The sequence below is a fragment of the Pyrus communis genome, chromosome 9 (assembly GCF_041283825.1).
Source record: "Pyrus communis isolate YQ-2024b chromosome 9, ASM4128382v1, whole genome shotgun sequence".
Taxonomy (NCBI): Eukaryota; Viridiplantae; Streptophyta; class Magnoliopsida; order Rosales; family Rosaceae; genus Pyrus; species Pyrus communis.
Window position 1 is genome coordinate 11,080,565 of NC_142573.1, and position 16,230 is coordinate 11,096,794.

The 16,230-nt window shown below is 37.2% G+C and overlaps 2 protein-coding genes and 1 long non-coding RNA gene across 3 annotated transcripts; all 3 read left to right on the top strand.

Moving 5' to 3' along the window:
* Nucleotides 1-790: 790 nt before the first annotated feature.
* Nucleotides 791-4,482, top strand: LOC137739132 (pectinesterase 3). Its single transcript, XM_068478631.2, has 2 exons — nt 791-2,097; nt 3,541-4,482. The coding sequence occupies exons 1-2, from the start codon at nt 1,023-1,025 to the stop codon at nt 4,221-4,223; spliced, it is 1,758 nt and encodes a 585-aa protein (XP_068334732.2). The 5' UTR covers nt 791-1,022; the 3' UTR covers nt 4,224-4,482.
* Nucleotides 4,483-5,984: 1,502 nt separating this feature from the next.
* LOC148694244 (uncharacterized) lies at nt 5,985-7,156 on the top strand. Its single transcript, XR_015966368.1, has 2 exons — nt 5,985-6,277; nt 6,909-7,156. It is a non-coding gene; the product is annotated as an uncharacterized LOC148694244 (long non-coding RNA).
* Nucleotides 7,157-8,377: 1,221 nt separating this feature from the next.
* On the top strand, nt 8,378-13,173 carry ALAAT2 (alanine aminotransferase 2). The gene is made up of 15 exons (XM_068478636.2): nt 8,378-8,828; nt 9,478-9,528; nt 9,617-9,667; nt 9,767-9,832; nt 9,916-9,977; nt 10,122-10,200; nt 10,294-10,398; nt 10,503-10,613; nt 10,880-11,017; nt 11,151-11,225; nt 11,352-11,472; nt 11,570-11,724; nt 12,096-12,170; nt 12,279-12,482; nt 12,801-13,173. Exons 1-15 carry the CDS (start codon nt 8,607-8,609, stop codon nt 12,915-12,917), a joined length of 1,632 nt encoding a protein of 543 aa, XP_068334737.2. The 5' UTR covers nt 8,378-8,606; the 3' UTR covers nt 12,918-13,173.
* The last annotated feature ends 3,057 nt before the right edge of the window (nt 13,174-16,230 follow it).

Consider the following 16,230-nt stretch of genomic DNA (forward strand, 5'->3'; position numbering starts at 1 on the left):
ACAAAATTCGGTTTAAATTTTTAATCTCCCTAGAATTATCGTTGAAAAAATGACTTTGAATACAAGAATTAGTTCTTTTACAACCGGATATAGAGATGATGGATAATGGTTTAGGTAAACAGGTAAAATAATTAAATTCTCCAATATTAATGTCACCCTATGCAGTAGGCAGCAGCTTATTATTTATTTATATGTAGGAAGCAAACTGCCCAATAGGACCAATACCAATTCAGTTTAACTCCAAATAAACAAACAATTATGACTATGAGTGCAACTCCTTGCTCTTGTGCTAATAATTAATTATGGCTGGTAAGCAGGGTATAGTATGTTTTCCCTACTAATTAAACCAAATCATTGTTTATTTGTGAGGAAATGGACTTTCTTAATGAAAAAACGATTTAATTTTCATTAAACAAACTCAAATACATCACGAGCCTTGAACAAGGATGTCCTGAATGACGTAAGGAGGGTTATCGAATCTAACCAAGGGAGAACTTACTTAGAGACCAAACCTAACAGGAGGTGGGAGAGAAGATTTGTACCCGATACGAAGTAAATTTTAAGAAAAGAACGACCATAATAAATGGATCATAAGGGATCATCCTCTCCTGAGCAAAAGATGAAGATTCTCCTGATCAACTTTATTGGACCGTTGAAATTTTATGCAACAGTTACAAACATGAGGTTCTTTAAAAGTTATAATAATTATAACCGTTGGATAAAATTTTAACAATCCAATAGACTTGATCAGGATGATTCCTTTTACCTAGGAGAGGATCCTAATCCGATCGTAAGTACTAGAAAAAGTAAATAAACTTGTTAAGCAAGAAGAAGCATCATAGAAAGAGGAAATCCCACACTTGTCCAAAAGTGGCTCCAAATCTCACACCTCCTTCAGTCACACACACACTCCCTTCCCATTTCACACCCAAAGCCTGGAAACGAAACCAGCAAAGGAAATTATACAAACCCAGCAAAACAAAAGCAGAAAAGCAGAGAAGAAGAAAAAAGGAGTATCAGAAATGGACTCCGTAAAGTCCTTCAAGGGCTACGGCAAAGTCGACGAGCTCGAAGAGCAGGCCTTCAAACGCAAGACCCGGAAGCGTCTCATCATCCTCTCAGTCTCCACGGTGGTTCTGTTGGCGGTGATCATCGGCGTTGTCGCGGGAGTGATCATACACAAGCGGAACAACTCGTCGTCTTCTGTACCCAACTCGGACCCCGGCCCCGAATTGACTCCGGCGGCGTCGCTGAAGGCGGTTTGCGGCGTGACCCAGTACCCGAGTTCGTGTTTCTCGAGCATCTCCGCGCTCGAGACATCGAACAGCACCGATCCGGAAGTGATTTTCAAGCTCTCTCTGCAGGTCGCCATTCACGCCGCCGCGAAGCTTCCCGGGCTGCCGGCGAAAATCGGCCGGAACATCGCCAGTGGCACGCACCTGGAGAAAGTTCTAGACGTCTGCGAGGGCCTGTTTGAAGACGTGGTTGACAGGCTCAACGACTCGCTGACCTCCATGGATGTGAATCAGGGCGACAAGCTTCTCTCCGCCGCCAAAATCAACGATATCAAGACGTGGTTGAGCACCACATTGACCGATCAGGAGACTTGTTTGGACTCTTTGGCGGATCTCAACTCGACCCTCGTTCAAGAATTCAAGGCGGCGATGCAGAATACAACAGAATTTTCGAGCAATAGTTTGGCGATTGTGGCGAAAATCCTGAGCCTTCTTACGAATCTGAACGTTCCGATTCACCGGAGGCTGCTCGGGGTCGGAGGATCAGAGGTGGATTTTCCGGGTTGGGTTAGTCCGGGGGATAGGAGGCTGCTGCAGGACAACAATGCGACGGCGCAGATAGTGGTGGCGAAGGATGGGACGGGAGATTTTAAGACGATTCAGGAGGCGGTGGATATGGTGCCAAAGAAGAGCAAGAACAGGATTCTGATTCATGTGAAGCAAGGGGTTTATTATGAGAATGTGTTGATGGATAAGAGCAAGTGGAATGTGATGATGTTCGGAGATGGGAAGACGGAGACGGTGGTTTCCGGCAACTTGAGCTTTGTGGACGGCACCCCCACCTTCTCCACCGCCACTTTTGGTACTAATTCTTAATCGCCACCACATTCAATTTAGTTAATCCTGTGTTAATTAGTTTCCTAATTTATTCTGTCATTGTTTTGGTTTGATTAATTTAATTCTTGTTTTGAGATTAAACGATCAATGTTCGGATTTAGGAGAAACACCTAGTGAGATAGATCATGTATTTGTTGTGTGATATTAATATTATGTTCGAAACACTAGTTGCAAATGTGGGCTAGTCCAATTGATAAGGGCCTGCCGGCTGCTTTTAGAAAACTAGCCAAATAGCCTCCAAGCCTCAAGGCATTCTAACATGGCTATTCCAATTGAAGGAAATTTCATATGGGAGTCACCCTTCTATCGAAGGGATTCATCGCCATCGTGGTCTCCTGGATTACTACACTTGGTCTTGTTCCAGAAGAGCACAATGACGGTGAATCCGTACTATAGAAGTCCTTCTCACTCATGTGAAGAATGTGAAACGTTGAGGTTGGAGCTAGGAAGGAGACCATAGACATTGAGACCAAGTTGCCTTTCTAAATTGATGACATTGATAAGGCTAAATTAGGAACCAGTCACATGGTTTATGCATCTTTGTGTTATCTATGATGTGCTAGTGCTACTCATTCAACTGTTGATATTGTTTTGTTCTTTTTTTTTATGAAAAGAATCAAAAGATCAAAGCTTAGTTTTAATACTGTTAAGTTGGATTCAATATCTATCTGGGTGATGTGTGAGGACAGCAGATGCCCCCCACCATGTGCATGTCTGGTTTATGCTCAAATATATTGCTTGTTGTTCATGTGGTGGCCCCATTTGTTGCATATTTAATTTGCTATGCAAGTTAGCAACTTAGCACATGCCTGCTTGCCCTGATATGCAAGTGTTGTCTGTCTATCCTGAATGACATCATGTGGTGGATCAGCTGACTTTTTCTCATTGATTGCCTGAAATTATGTTGTGTTGATGAACATGTGTGCATGTCATGGATTATGCAAGCTCCTGTTCTGAGAATTAGAAATTTTGGTAAATTTAACCGCTGAATATGTGAGTATGTGCTGAAGAATTCAAGGATGTTTAGCGGATGGATCCGAGCCACTTAAAGGCAATGCATATATTGTTGTATAGCAGAAGGACCCTAAACCCTAAAGCATCAAACAATTGTTTGTAGTGGCCTGCACCGGTCATAAGAAAACACAACCCCTCCTATTGGTTTCTATGCAAGTATGCATTTTAAGATTATAGGAAGTGTCCCTAAAAATTGTCAAGCAATTAGGATGATTCCTTGTGTTCTTGCATTCACATTCTCTCATAAAATGTGTTGGGTTTTTATGTCTTAAGACTGAGAGATGTGATTGAGAATTCATGTTTTGATTCAAACTGTTATGTGTTTTAGCTTTCTGACTTATATATAAACTCAATGTGTTTGGATTCTTACTGTGATTACATATTGGATTGCCAGCCGTCGCGGGAAAAGGCTTCATTGTGAAAGATATGGGATTCATCAACACTGCAGGAGCAATAAAGCACCAGGCAGTGGCATTCCGCTCTGGTTCGGACCTCTCTGTGTACTACAGATGCTCATTTGATGGCTTCCAGGACACCCTCTATGCGCATTCCAACCGACAATTCTATCGGGAATGTGACATTACCGGCACCATAGACTTCATTTTTGGCAATGCAGCTGTAGTTTTCCAGAACTGCAACATCCAGCCCAGGCAACCTATGGTGAACCAGTTCAACACCATCACAGCTCAAGGCAAAAAGGACCCGAATCAGAACACTGGCATTTCAATCCAAAAGTGCAGCTTGTCTGCGTTAGACAGTAATCTCACTGCTCAAACGTATCTGGGGAGGCCTTGGAAGGATTACTCCACCACAGTCATCATGCAGTCTGATATTGGATCATTCTTGAACCCATTGGGCTGGAAGGAATGGGTTACCAATGTTGACCCACCCAACACCATATTCTATGCAGAGTACCAAAACAGTGGGCCTGGATCAGGTGTGGATCAAAGGGTTAAGTGGGCCGGTTACAACCCTACTCTTACGGATGATGAGGCGGCCAAGTTCACGGTAACGTCATTGATCCAAGGCGGTGAGTGGTTGCCGGCGACTGATGTGGCATTTGAGACTACCTTGTGATCCAAGAAATCCAAGAGTTGCTGAAAATTCAATCGTTCAGAAATCAATCTCTAGAAAGAATATGGTTTGATATATTTTCTGTCTTTCACGTTCTATCATTACGGTTTGGTAGCCACACATATCTGTTACACTTTGTGTATGTCCTCTTCCTTTCTTGCCCTTCTCTACCACTCTCCCCTGGAAAGTCATGTAGTTACATTCTCTTTTGATTGGTTCACTTGAAAATACATGAAATATTCTGATCAAGATTTAGTTCAAATTAGTGTTGAAGAACTCTCTCTCTTCAATTTCCCAAAAATCAATTGTTTTCAATAAGAAAAACTCACAATTTTGAGTCCGAACGTCTATATATGGCACCAGACACGAGTGTGAGACTAAGATACAAAGGGTTAGGTATTGTAGCACAAGGGACACATGGGATGTGACCAAATACGAGTGGTGGGGCGTATTGCGTGTTTTATTCGACGATCACGTAGTCCGATCATCCTCACCAATGAGTTTCTCCAAGTGACGAGAATAAAACAGATTGGGGAAGTGAGAGAAGAGGATGGGTTGGTGGAGATAGAGCGTGGGATGATAATACTTCTTTATCAAACGTTTAATGCATTTATTTTACTTACGAGGCACTGATTATAAGTTGTAGGGTATTTTCTTTTTCTTGGTGAATAAGTTTGTATATGTAATTGTTTGGTGCAAAAGTTTCCTCTACTGATGGGTCATGGCCATGCAAGGACTCTTGATGCGGTATTGACAAAATGAAAAGTACTAATGGAGATTTAACGCGATGATGGAAATATTGGACAGATATGATATATTACAAACTTAAAATTCACACAAATTCAAGATTCATTGTGTATATGAGTAACACAATTAAAACACTTATTTATAACATTCTTCAACTAAATGCAGATGACGTTTTACCACAATGATAAAAACACAATCATGCATATGCAGCTTGATGCAGTTTGATTTCCGCAACTAATTACAAAAAAAAAAAACTAATAGTAAATTGTTTAGGTCTTCCTCTTAAATCAAATACCTTAGTGATTCAAACCCTTCTATAGATATGGCTGTAATAAAGTAATTAAAAAAATGCTAGTATTATCTTATGTAGCCTCACTTGGAGGTGTTTTCCGTTTCCATTAGGATGCTATTGGTCCGAAGTTTTTATTTAATATTTTACTCAAGATATAAATGTTTCAGTTAGAATTTAATAAAATTTACCTTTGACAAAAAAATCATTTTTGTTTAATTTTTCTAATCAATAGTTTGATTTTATTTCTTTATTGATCTTATTTAATTTTGCATGTTGAAGGAATCAAGCGTTTGACACGAAAGGAATACAGATAAATGAGTAATGCATTATGTGGATGTAATCCAACTTCCAAGCGCTGCATATGGAAAAAAAAAAAGGAGGACTAGTTCTCTTCTCTCTAAATTCTCTCCTTTTTTTCTTTGGATCCTCTTTCTAAATCCATAAAAAAGTTTGATGTAACTTAATTATACATTTATACTCGTTTAAATAGAATGAGAGAATGTAGAAACAAATAATATTTGATATAAAATTTTAATATAACTTAATCGTGACCATTTAAATACAAAAACGAAATATAGAGGGAGATAATCTTAGTTCCAAAAAAGGCAGTAGAAAAGTATGACGTGTCAATGCTGTGAAAATCCAAGTAAAACCGGAAGTAGTAATCCGTGGGCGAAAGCCATCAAAACGGTGATAAGAGAGGAGAGGCTTCCTTCGAAGAACGTGCCCAGAGCGTGAAAATTTACCATTGTGCATTACATCACGCGAAGTCTCACTGCTTTTTTCTTCCCTCTATAAAAGCAGAGACTGTCGAAGATGCAGGAAATTTGGAAGCGGCAGAGTCAGGGCTCTTCTCATCCGTGCCTTTCAGCAAAAGCAGATTCGTTCAACCTCCTCCTCCTCTGTGTTTTCTTCTTCTCAATCGCGTTTCCTGTCCGCTGCTCCAGCTGTAGATCTTCCTCCTTCTTCTCGTCCCATGGCTGATCACTCTGCTTCACGTCCCTCTCCTCCCAAGGAGGTTTGTGATTTTCTTCCCAACTGGGTTTTTGATCTTTTCCCAGTTGGGTTTTTGTTTTGCTTATTTTTGCTGTTTTTGTGCAGATTGCTGTGTATTTTCATGCGTATTTTGGTGTTTGTTTACTGTTTGATTGGTTTTGTCTGTGTGGATGATCAAAGGTTTTTGATTTATTGTTTCTGCATCTGGCTTTGCTTTGATTTGTTTGTTATTTTAATCCAGATAGTTCATTTCGTCCTTAATTTTCATGTTTTTTCTTAAAATTTATAATAATAATTATTAACAAATAAATGATTGATGATGGATCATGGATGTATGGCGCATTGGTGTGGTTAATTTTTATTTTTTCTATTTTATTTCAACCCACACTGGCTCTCTTGTGCTGGATCTCAGTTAGTTATTTTATATTTTAACTTTTGACAAATTAATTTAACTCATCACTCATATTTGGATCACTCTGATGAGATTTATTTGATTTGTTTTTATTTTTCAAGAGGGTAGTAATTGAATTGATTGGTTATTTAATCTAGGTTTTTGTTTCTCACATTCAAATACTTAAATTTGTTTCTTGATTTCTTAGTACTAGTGAACATTTTCTATTCCATTCGTCACCCCTCACATCTAATTTTTACAGGTTTTGAAATATGTATATACAGTCCGAGGTGAAATCGTCACCCATGCCCCGGCAAATACATTCAGTGGTAGAGCCGGGAATCAACAGGGGGAGGGGTGAAGTTAAAAGATTGCAAGGTTCAACAGAATAGCAACAACCAAATCCTGTTGTATAGTAATGTCTTCTATAATTTATCAATACAAACAAATTACAATTGTTACCGGCGAGGTTTCATATCATGAAAACGTCGCATAATAGGCTCATTATCATCTCTCTCAATGTAAACAAGCATGTTATCACTTAACTATTGATCTCCCATTTTGTTACACAATGGTGTTTTCACAATCTTCATAGCAGAAAAAGCACTCTTCACCGAAGCAGTTGCAACCGGCAACACCAAAGTCAATGTAAGAAGTTTATACATTAACATATACTTTGCACACCTTCTAGTCTTGACAAAATGAAAAGTACTAATGGACACCAAAGTCAATGTAAGAGGTTTATACATTAATATATAGTTTGCACATCTTCCAGTTTTGACAAAATGAAAAGTACTAATGGACACCAAAGTCAATGTAAGAAGTTTATACATTAATATATAGTTTGCACATCTTCCAGTCTTGACAAAATGAAAAGTACTAATGGAGATTTAACGCGATGATGGAAATATTGGACAGATATGATGTATTACAAATTTAAAATTCACACAAATTCAAGATTCGTTGTGTATATGAGTAACACAATTAAAACGCTTATTTATAATATTCTTTAACTAAGTGCAGATGATGTTTTACCACAATGATAAAAAATAATCATGCATATGCAGCTTGATGCAATTTGATTTCCGCAACTAATTAAAAAAAAAAAAAACTAATAGTAAATTGTTTAGCTCTTCCTCTTAAATCAAATACCTTAGTGATTCAAACCCTTCTATAGATATGGCTGTAATAAAGTAATTAAAAAATGCTAGTATTATCTTATATAGCCTCACATGGAGGTGTTTTCTGTTTCCGTTGGGATGCGATTGGTCTGAAGTTTTTATTTAATCTTCTTATTCAAGATGTAAACGTTTTAATTAGAATTTAATAAAATTTACCTTTAACAAAAAAAAAAAAATCATTTTTGTTCAATTTTTCTAATCAATAGTTTGATTTTATTTCTTTATTGATCTTATTTAATTCTCCATGTTGAAAGAATCAAGTGTTTGACACGAAAGGAATACGGATAAATGAGTAATGCATGATGTGGATGTAATCCAACTTCCAAGCGCTGCATATGTAAAAAAAAAAGGAGGACTAGTTCTCTTCTCTCTAAATTCTCTCCTCTTTTCTCTCGATCCTCTTTCTAAATCAATAAAAAATTTTAACGTAACTTAATTGTAATTGTTTAAATAGAATGAGAGAATATAGAGACAGATAATCTTTGACATAAAATTTTAATATAACTTAATCGTAACCGTTTAAATACAAGAACAAAATATAGAAGGAGATAATCTTACTTCCAAAAAAAGGCAGTAGAAAAGCATGACGTGTCAATGCGTTGAAAATCCAAATAAAACCAGAAGTCATAATCCGTGGGCGAAGGCCATCGAAGCGGTGATACGAGGGAGAGGTTTCCTTAACGTGCCCAGAAAACGTGAAAATTTACCGTTTTGCATCACATCGCGCGTGGAGTCTCGCTGCTTTTTTCTTCCCTCTATAAAAACAGAGACTGTCGAAGATGCGGAAATTTGGAAGCGGCAGAGTCAGGGCTCTTCTCATCCGTTCCTTTCAGCAAAAGCAGATTCGTTCAACCTCCTCCTCCTCTGTGTTTTCTTCTTCTCACTCGCGTTTCCTGTCCGCTGCTCCAGCTGTAGATGTCCCTCCTTCTTCTCGTCCCATGGCCGATCACTCTGCTTCACGTCCCTCTCCTCCCGTCACTCTCCAGAACATCAATCCCAAGGTTTGTGATATTTTTCCCAACTGGGTTTTTGATCTTTTCTCAGTTGGGTTTTTGTTTTTGTTTTTGTTTTTTTGTTTTGCTTATTTTTGCTGTTTTTGTGCAGATTGCTGTGTATTTTCATGCGTATTTTGGTGTTTGTTTACTGTTTGATTGGTTTTGTCTGTGTGGATGATCAAAGGTTTTTGATTTATTGTTTCTGCATCTGGGTTTGCTTTGATTTGTTTGTTATTTTAATCCAGATAGTTCATTTCGTCCTTAATCATGTTTTTTCTTAAAATTTATAATAATAATTATTAACAAATAAATGATTGATGATGGATCATGGATGTATGGCGCATCGGTGTGGTTAATTTTTATTTTTTCTATTTTATTTCAACCCACACTGGTTCTTTTGTTCTGGACCTCAGTTAGTTATTTTATATTTTAACTTTTGACAAATTAATTTCACTCATCACTCATATCTGGATCACTCTGATGAGATTTATTTGATTTGTTTTTATTTTTCAAGAGGGTAGTAATTGAATTGATTGGTTATTTAATCTAGGTTTTTGTTTCTCACAGTCAAATACTTAAAACTTGTTTCTTGATTGCCTAGTACTGGTGAACATTTTCTATTCCATTTGTCACCCCTCACATCTAATTTTTACAGGTTTTGAAATGTGAATATGCTGTCCGAGGTGAAATCGTCACCCTTGCCCAGGTACATACATTGACTGTATAGAAATTAATCAAGTGAGGTAATTCTATCCCTTTATCTTAATCTCGACTGTAATGTCGTCCTGTGACAGAGGTTACAAGAAGAGTTAAAGGCGAATCCAGGCTCTCATCCCTTTGATGAGGTGTGTTTACTTTCTCCTTTGATGAGTTACAGTATTGAATCTGTATCTTTTAAGACATTTCTCTCACTTGGGTACTCACTGTGAACATATGTTATACAGATTCTCTACTGCAATATCGGAAATCCTCAGTCTCTTGGTCAACAACCGATAACATTTTTCCGAGAGGTTGGTTTAGTGGACTACATGGTTGATAATTTTAATGCTGAAACATCTCATGTAATCCTTGATTGTTATAATCTTTCTTTCAGATTCTTGCATTATGCGACCATCCAGCCATCTTGGACAAAAGCGAAACACAGGGTTTGTTCAGGTATTGGAAAAATGTAACATATAAGAATATATATTTTAGGCTGCCCTACAATCCTATTCAATTCAATTGTAGGAATTCATAGAGAAGTCTTCCTAGAAGTTAAAAATCTTATCTTTCTGTTGATATCTTTCTTACCCGTTGCAGTGCCGATGCAATAGAGCGGGCATGGGAGATTCTGGATCAAATTCCTGGAAGAGCAACTGGTGCTTACAGTCACAGTCAGGTAATGATCATAGGATTTACATCACATAAATTTGTAAAACTAGGACGAAACTCATAAGCAATATGTCATATATTTCACCCACTTTGGCATCAGGGTATCAAGGGTTTACGTGATACAATTGCTGCTGGAATTGAAGCTCGTGACGGATATCCTGCTAATCCGAATGATATTTTCTTAACTGATGGTGCAAGCCCTGCGGTATCTCTTGAGTTCCCTTCTGTTCAATTTTAGTAGCGTCACAGTGTTCCTCAATATATTAAGTTCCACTTCATTACATATCATCTCCATTTCTCTCTTTCCAGGTCCATATGATGATGCAATTGCTGATAAGTTCAGAGAAGGATGGGATTCTTTGTCCCATTCCTCAATACCCTTTGTACTCTGCGTCAATAGCCCTCCACGGTGGCACGCTGGTATGTCTGGATTTTAAGAGGTTTATCCATTTGATAAATGTCAATAGATATAAATTATTTTGCATTTATACTCAACTATTGAAGCACTACTAGTTATTGGCTAAAACTCGAGATTAAACTGATTAGTGAATTGCCTGATTATTGGGAAATTGACGTTAAATGACTGCTAGAAACTAGAAGTTGGAAAAAAAAAAAATATATATATATATATATATATATATCATTTATTGTTGTAAGAATTCAAATCTGTGGCTTGGTGTACGCAGGTTCCTTACTTTCTTGATGAAGCATTAGGGTGGGGATTGGAAACTTCCGAGTTGAAGAAGCAATTGGAGGATGCGAAGTCCAAGGGTATCAATGTAAGGGCCTTGGTTGTGATAAATCCAGGCAACCCAACAGGACAGGTGAGATGAATGGCTTTTAATCAGAAAATTCCTTGTCAATAGTGGAGTTTTCTCAAGGGAGTGTTATTGGAAGAGATTCTTGTGCTTAATTCTAGAATGTCATTGGTTAAGTTTTATGGTATCTTGTCTGCAGGTTCTTGCCGAGGACAACCAGCGGCAGATTGTGGACTTCTGCAAGCAAGAAGGACTTGTTTTGCTGGCAGATGAGGTAGATGGACTTTTTTTCTTGGAAGATTTACGTCAATTACTTTGTGACATGGTTGGAGTATTGTAATTGTTGTTAGAAACTTCTATAGCTACTTCCTGGTCTAATTTTTTGTTGAATTTTGCACAGGTTTATCAAGAAAATATTTATGTACCTGATAAGGAGTTTCATTCATTCAAGAAGGTATCCCGATCTATGGGATATGGCGAGCAGGATATTTCTTTGGTATCATTTCAATCAGTCTCTAAAGGTAATTAGGTGGATCATTATGTTTGTCATGATGGTGAGTAGCTCATGGAAATTAATGAACCCGGAAGAATTTGTCATTGTTTTTTCTTCTTCTGTAGGGTACTACGGGGAGTGTGGAAAAAGAGGTGGTTACATGGAAGTCACTGGAATCAGTCCTGAAGTAAGGGAACAAATATACAAAATGGCATCCGTAAATCTTTGTTCTAATATCTCGGGTCAGATTCTTGCAAGCCTTGTCATGAGTCCACCAAAGGTGAGTTTATTATCTTTTAGTAATCTTGTATTTGACTTTTCTCGTAGAAATTAAGTTAGGTTCAAATATTGGAATGTCTGAAATGGGAGAAGGCATATACTAGTTTAAAACCATTTGGCAGACGCTTGTGACAGTTCTGAGGCGTTTTCAAGCTTATTATTTAACAAATTTCCAAACATTTCAAATCAGAAAATTTTGAACCATTTTCTTCTGTTAAGTGTGCCATTGGGGTTTTGGAGGAGTGCAATTTTGCTCGTCATTGCACTTAAATTTGTTACACATGGCATGGGGATCTGGAAATTCAGTTGATCTTAAACTTGGTAAATCTAATAAGTTTGTTTTCTAATGATGAAATTTGTGGTTGAATTCAGGTTGGAGATGAATCCTATGAAATGTATTTGGCAGAGAAGGATGGAATTCTGTCATCCCTAGCAAGGCGTGCAAAGGTTAGTGAATTCTGTCATCGCGAGACAGTAAAGACAATAGGATGACTTTAGTTTCTGAAGTTCAGTGAACTTTTTGCATAGTGCGGCTGATTTTCTTTTGAAACACAGGCATTAGAAGAAGCATTGAACAGCTTAGAGGGTGTGACATGCAACAGAGCAGAAGGAGCAATGTATCTCTTTCCCTGCATAACCCTGCCTCAAAAGGCAATTAAAGCAGCAGAGGCTGAAAAGACAGCCCCAGATGCATTCTACTGTCACCGCCTTCTCAATGCCACAGGAATTGTTGTCGTTCCTGGTTCTGGTTTCGGGCAGGTTAGTTTTATTTATTGTTGTACTGTAACTTAGCGTGGTAGGAATGGCTGCTCACCTAAATTGAAAATATTATGCAGCCTGTCGAGTGGTAATACAATATTATCCTGGCCTTCTATATTTCTAAGAAACAATAATAAGTGAACCTCATGGCAGAACAGTGAAATGTTTGAATTTTGAGTGTTCTAGGGAATAGGATCGCGTTTAATTAAACAAAACTATAAGAAGTTGACAAACCCTTCATTTTGTTGATCAGGATTATCATGCAATTGTCATGTTGAGTAGTTTTAACTGAAGATTGTTTCCATTGCACTGTGACAGGTTCCGGGCACCTGGCATTTCAGATGCACTATATTGCCGCAAGAGGATAAAATTCCAGCCATTGTCACCCGTCTGACGGACTTCCACAAGTCGTTCATGGACGAGTTCCGCGACTAGAAAACCCTTGTGGTTTGATCTTTCAGGATAAGCGCCAAAGGCTTTTTCGTTCAATAGAGATGAACATTTGTGTCAAGACTTTATAATCTTTTGTTCATGCGGAAGATAAACAGGTCCGGGTACAGTCGTACTGGCTGTTGTGAGAATAACATGTTATTCTTACTCGGGCTTTTTCTGGTTTGAATGGCATAACAAGTTGTGCATCATTTTGTTTTCTTGTTTTTAGACCATCAATAATATTTAGCTTTTTCAATAATGGCACTCTGAATAGCAATATTTCTAGTACCTTGGTACGTATCACAGAATGGTCTGAAATAAATATTAATGGTTAAAGCTTGCATATAGAGATCTAATGAATAAATGCAACGGATGGTTTTTGCAGATAACTTGTCCAAGGAGAATATATCATGTTAATTAACATCATTCTTTCTATTTCACTAATCATGTGACATCACTGGTCTTTTTCATCTTCATGATTAAACAATTATAGACTGAGGTAGCAATCAAAGGGGGTAATTAAAACATCACATCTTTTAAGTAGTCAGAATTTAAGTTATTGGTCCTTAAAAGTTGATAGTCATGGTTTACTTACTCGCTTTTTATTAGGATTTTGCACACCGGCAGAGGAGAATACTTTATATAGAACGGGTCATCGTCAGATGACGTTTCTTATTTAATATTGCACATAGTATTTGTATAGAACGGGTCACCGTCACATAACGTTTCTTATTTAATAATGCACATAGTAGTTATATAGAATAGGTTACCGTCACCGTCACATGACGTTTCTTATTTAATAATGCACATAGCATTTATATAGAACAGGTCACCGTCACATGACGTTTCTTATTTAATAATGCATTGCTATGTGTGATTTTTTTTCTTTTTTACATAACAATATCTTATTGGATCGGCATCCTATGTAACAGTGACCTTGTTCATTGTAAATTGCTCTCGAACATGAGGGTTTTTCTGCAAGATATGGTGTTCACTAATGGCTAAACCATATGACTCATTAGCATTTATAGAAATCCATAAGTGCAATTTCACAAGTTGGAGGAGGGTATAGGCAAGGCAAGGCACTCGCCACTTTGAAAAGCAATTGCTTTTGTGCAACTCCACTTGTTTGTCAAGGAGGGATTACTATTTTCTATTATATATATATATATATATATATATATATATATATATATATATTTTGTCTTGAAAATGTGAAATTTGTAAGTTTGTTTTTTTGAAAATAAAACTAAACGTTTAGCTATTAAAAAAAAAACTAACTAATGTTTAACTCCAATATTTAATTTCAAATACAAAGGAAAGTTTATCATTACAACAAGCATAATTAATTAAAAACAAAGGTAAATGAAGATGGTTGGGCATTTATATAAAAAAAAAGTAAAAAAATAAATTCATTTTTGTTCTTTTTTTTTTCTTTCCATTTTTAAGGATTGGATTAATCTTCACCACTTGATTTTTCTTATTATTGAATCTAATGCACAAGAACGTTCACGTGGTGCAACCGTAACTTTTTTTCAAATTCTATTTTATCGTTGGAAATCCAAGGGTTCAGATCATTGGACCATTGGAAATCTAATGGCCATCATCGCCCAACGTCATAGAGTCGTTGTGCTCTTCAGATAGGGCTGCTGCAGCAGGTCCCACGACAATAGAAGTTGTTGGCCCACTTGCTCGGATACGCGTGTATTACACACGCCAGACAAAAACAAATAATAGAACGTGGCTGACGTCAAACATGCCTGTTGGCTTGAAGCCCGGGCTTGAATTGTAAGGGTAGTTGGCGGGCTTGGCCTGGCCCACCAATTGTCCTTCTTTTGATCCCTAGTTGGAATGCGAAGATGATCTAAAGTTGGAATTTATTGCAAACTTGAATTGAAAGAGATATTGGAGAGGACAAAGATGAAGGTGTGTGAATTCTAGCCCAATATCCAGCCAATTTATTAACATTGGAAGCTGAAGATAAGAAGTGCCACGTAGATAAAAACCCTATCTAAAATTTGCACAACCAATTACATCTTGACACGTGGCACTCGAAATCCTATCCGAAAAATTATTAAGATTACATAAAGATAAGAAATTTGGAAAGTTACTTACTTTAGCGACACTTGTCACTCGAAATCCTATTAAAAAATTATACATAAAGATAAGAAATCTGGAGAATTACTCACGATAGCGACACATGTCACTCGAAATCCTATCCAAAAAATTACTAAGATTATAAAAAGATAAGAAATCCGGAGGTTTATTCATTTAGCGACAAGTGACACTTAAAATATGTCCGAAAACCTTACTTGTCACTCGAAATCCTATCCGAAAAATTACTAAGATTATAAAAAGATAAGAAATCCGGAAGTTTATTCATTTAGCGACAAGTGACACTTAAAATATGTCCGAAAACCTTATTTTAGTATAGTAGTTTAATTAATTAACCATATTAATTCAATTAAAATAATAAAAAATATATATATTAAATATGTTTGGCCTATGGCCCTTTGGTCCTCTCGGTTGGAGTTGGACTTTTTGTCAAAGGGTTATGTTTGGCCTATGGCCCTTTGGTTCCATCGGTTGGAGATGGTAAAAAATATGGCTTGACACTGTTTATTAAAATATAATTTATTGCAAGATTATAGGGCTAAACATGACCATTTGGCCTTCCTTCGATTGTAGATGGTCTAAAGTGCAATTGAGAAGCCATTGCCCTTGCCCCTTGGCAATGAGTGGAATTGCTCTAAAAGAATATGCCTCGTCACCATTATGTGTGTGTATATATATGTATGGATATAACTTTTGAGAGAGGTTCTTCTTCCTTCTGTTGTATATTGTATATTGGTGTTAATCTTTGAGTTAGACTCCATAATGAAGACAAAGTGGTCCAACAAATACCACCATTACAACTTTAGAGAATGAGTGATCGCCACCGTGATATGATGTCATGTGTAAAAAAATTTCATAAAACGTTGAGTTTCTAAACCTGAATAAAATATTAATGATAAACTTATTTTACGCAAGTTGCTAACAAATTTTAGACTCAGAAACTTTAAGAGCCAACATAATAACCTTTTGCTGCAACTGCAAGAGTGCCGGAAAAGCAATAACATTTGAAATGGTTGGGTCATTTAAGACAAAGTGGTGCAGCTTTTATCATCAAATGAGATCAAATCTTTGGTCTCTTCGAGCACGTAAAAAACAAATTATTACTGTGCCAAAATCTCTCTTTGCCATTTGCTAATAGTAAAAGTATATATCCTTTTCTTTCTTCTCGTGCATGGCTGCTGCAGACAGGTTACAGGTAGGT

Coding starts and splice junctions, on each gene's coding strand:
- ALAAT2 (XM_068478636.2), top strand. CDS start 8,607: ATGCGGAAATTTGGAAGCGGCAGAGTCAGGGCTCTTCTCATCCGTTCC. Junction 9,978..10,121: donor GAAACACAGGGTTTGTTCAG/GTATTGGAAAAA, acceptor TACCCGTTGCAG/TGCCGATGCAATAGAGCGGG. Junction 10,201..10,293: donor GTGCTTACAGTCACAGTCAG/GTAATGATCATA, acceptor CTTTGGCATCAG/GGTATCAAGGGTTTACGTGA.
- LOC137739132 (XM_068478631.2), top strand. CDS start 1,023: ATGGACTCCGTAAAGTCCTTCAAGGGCTACGGCAAAGTCGACGAGCTC. Junction 2,098..3,540: donor CTTCTCCACCGCCACTTTTG/GTACTAATTCTT, acceptor TTGGATTGCCAG/CCGTCGCGGGAAAAGGCTTC.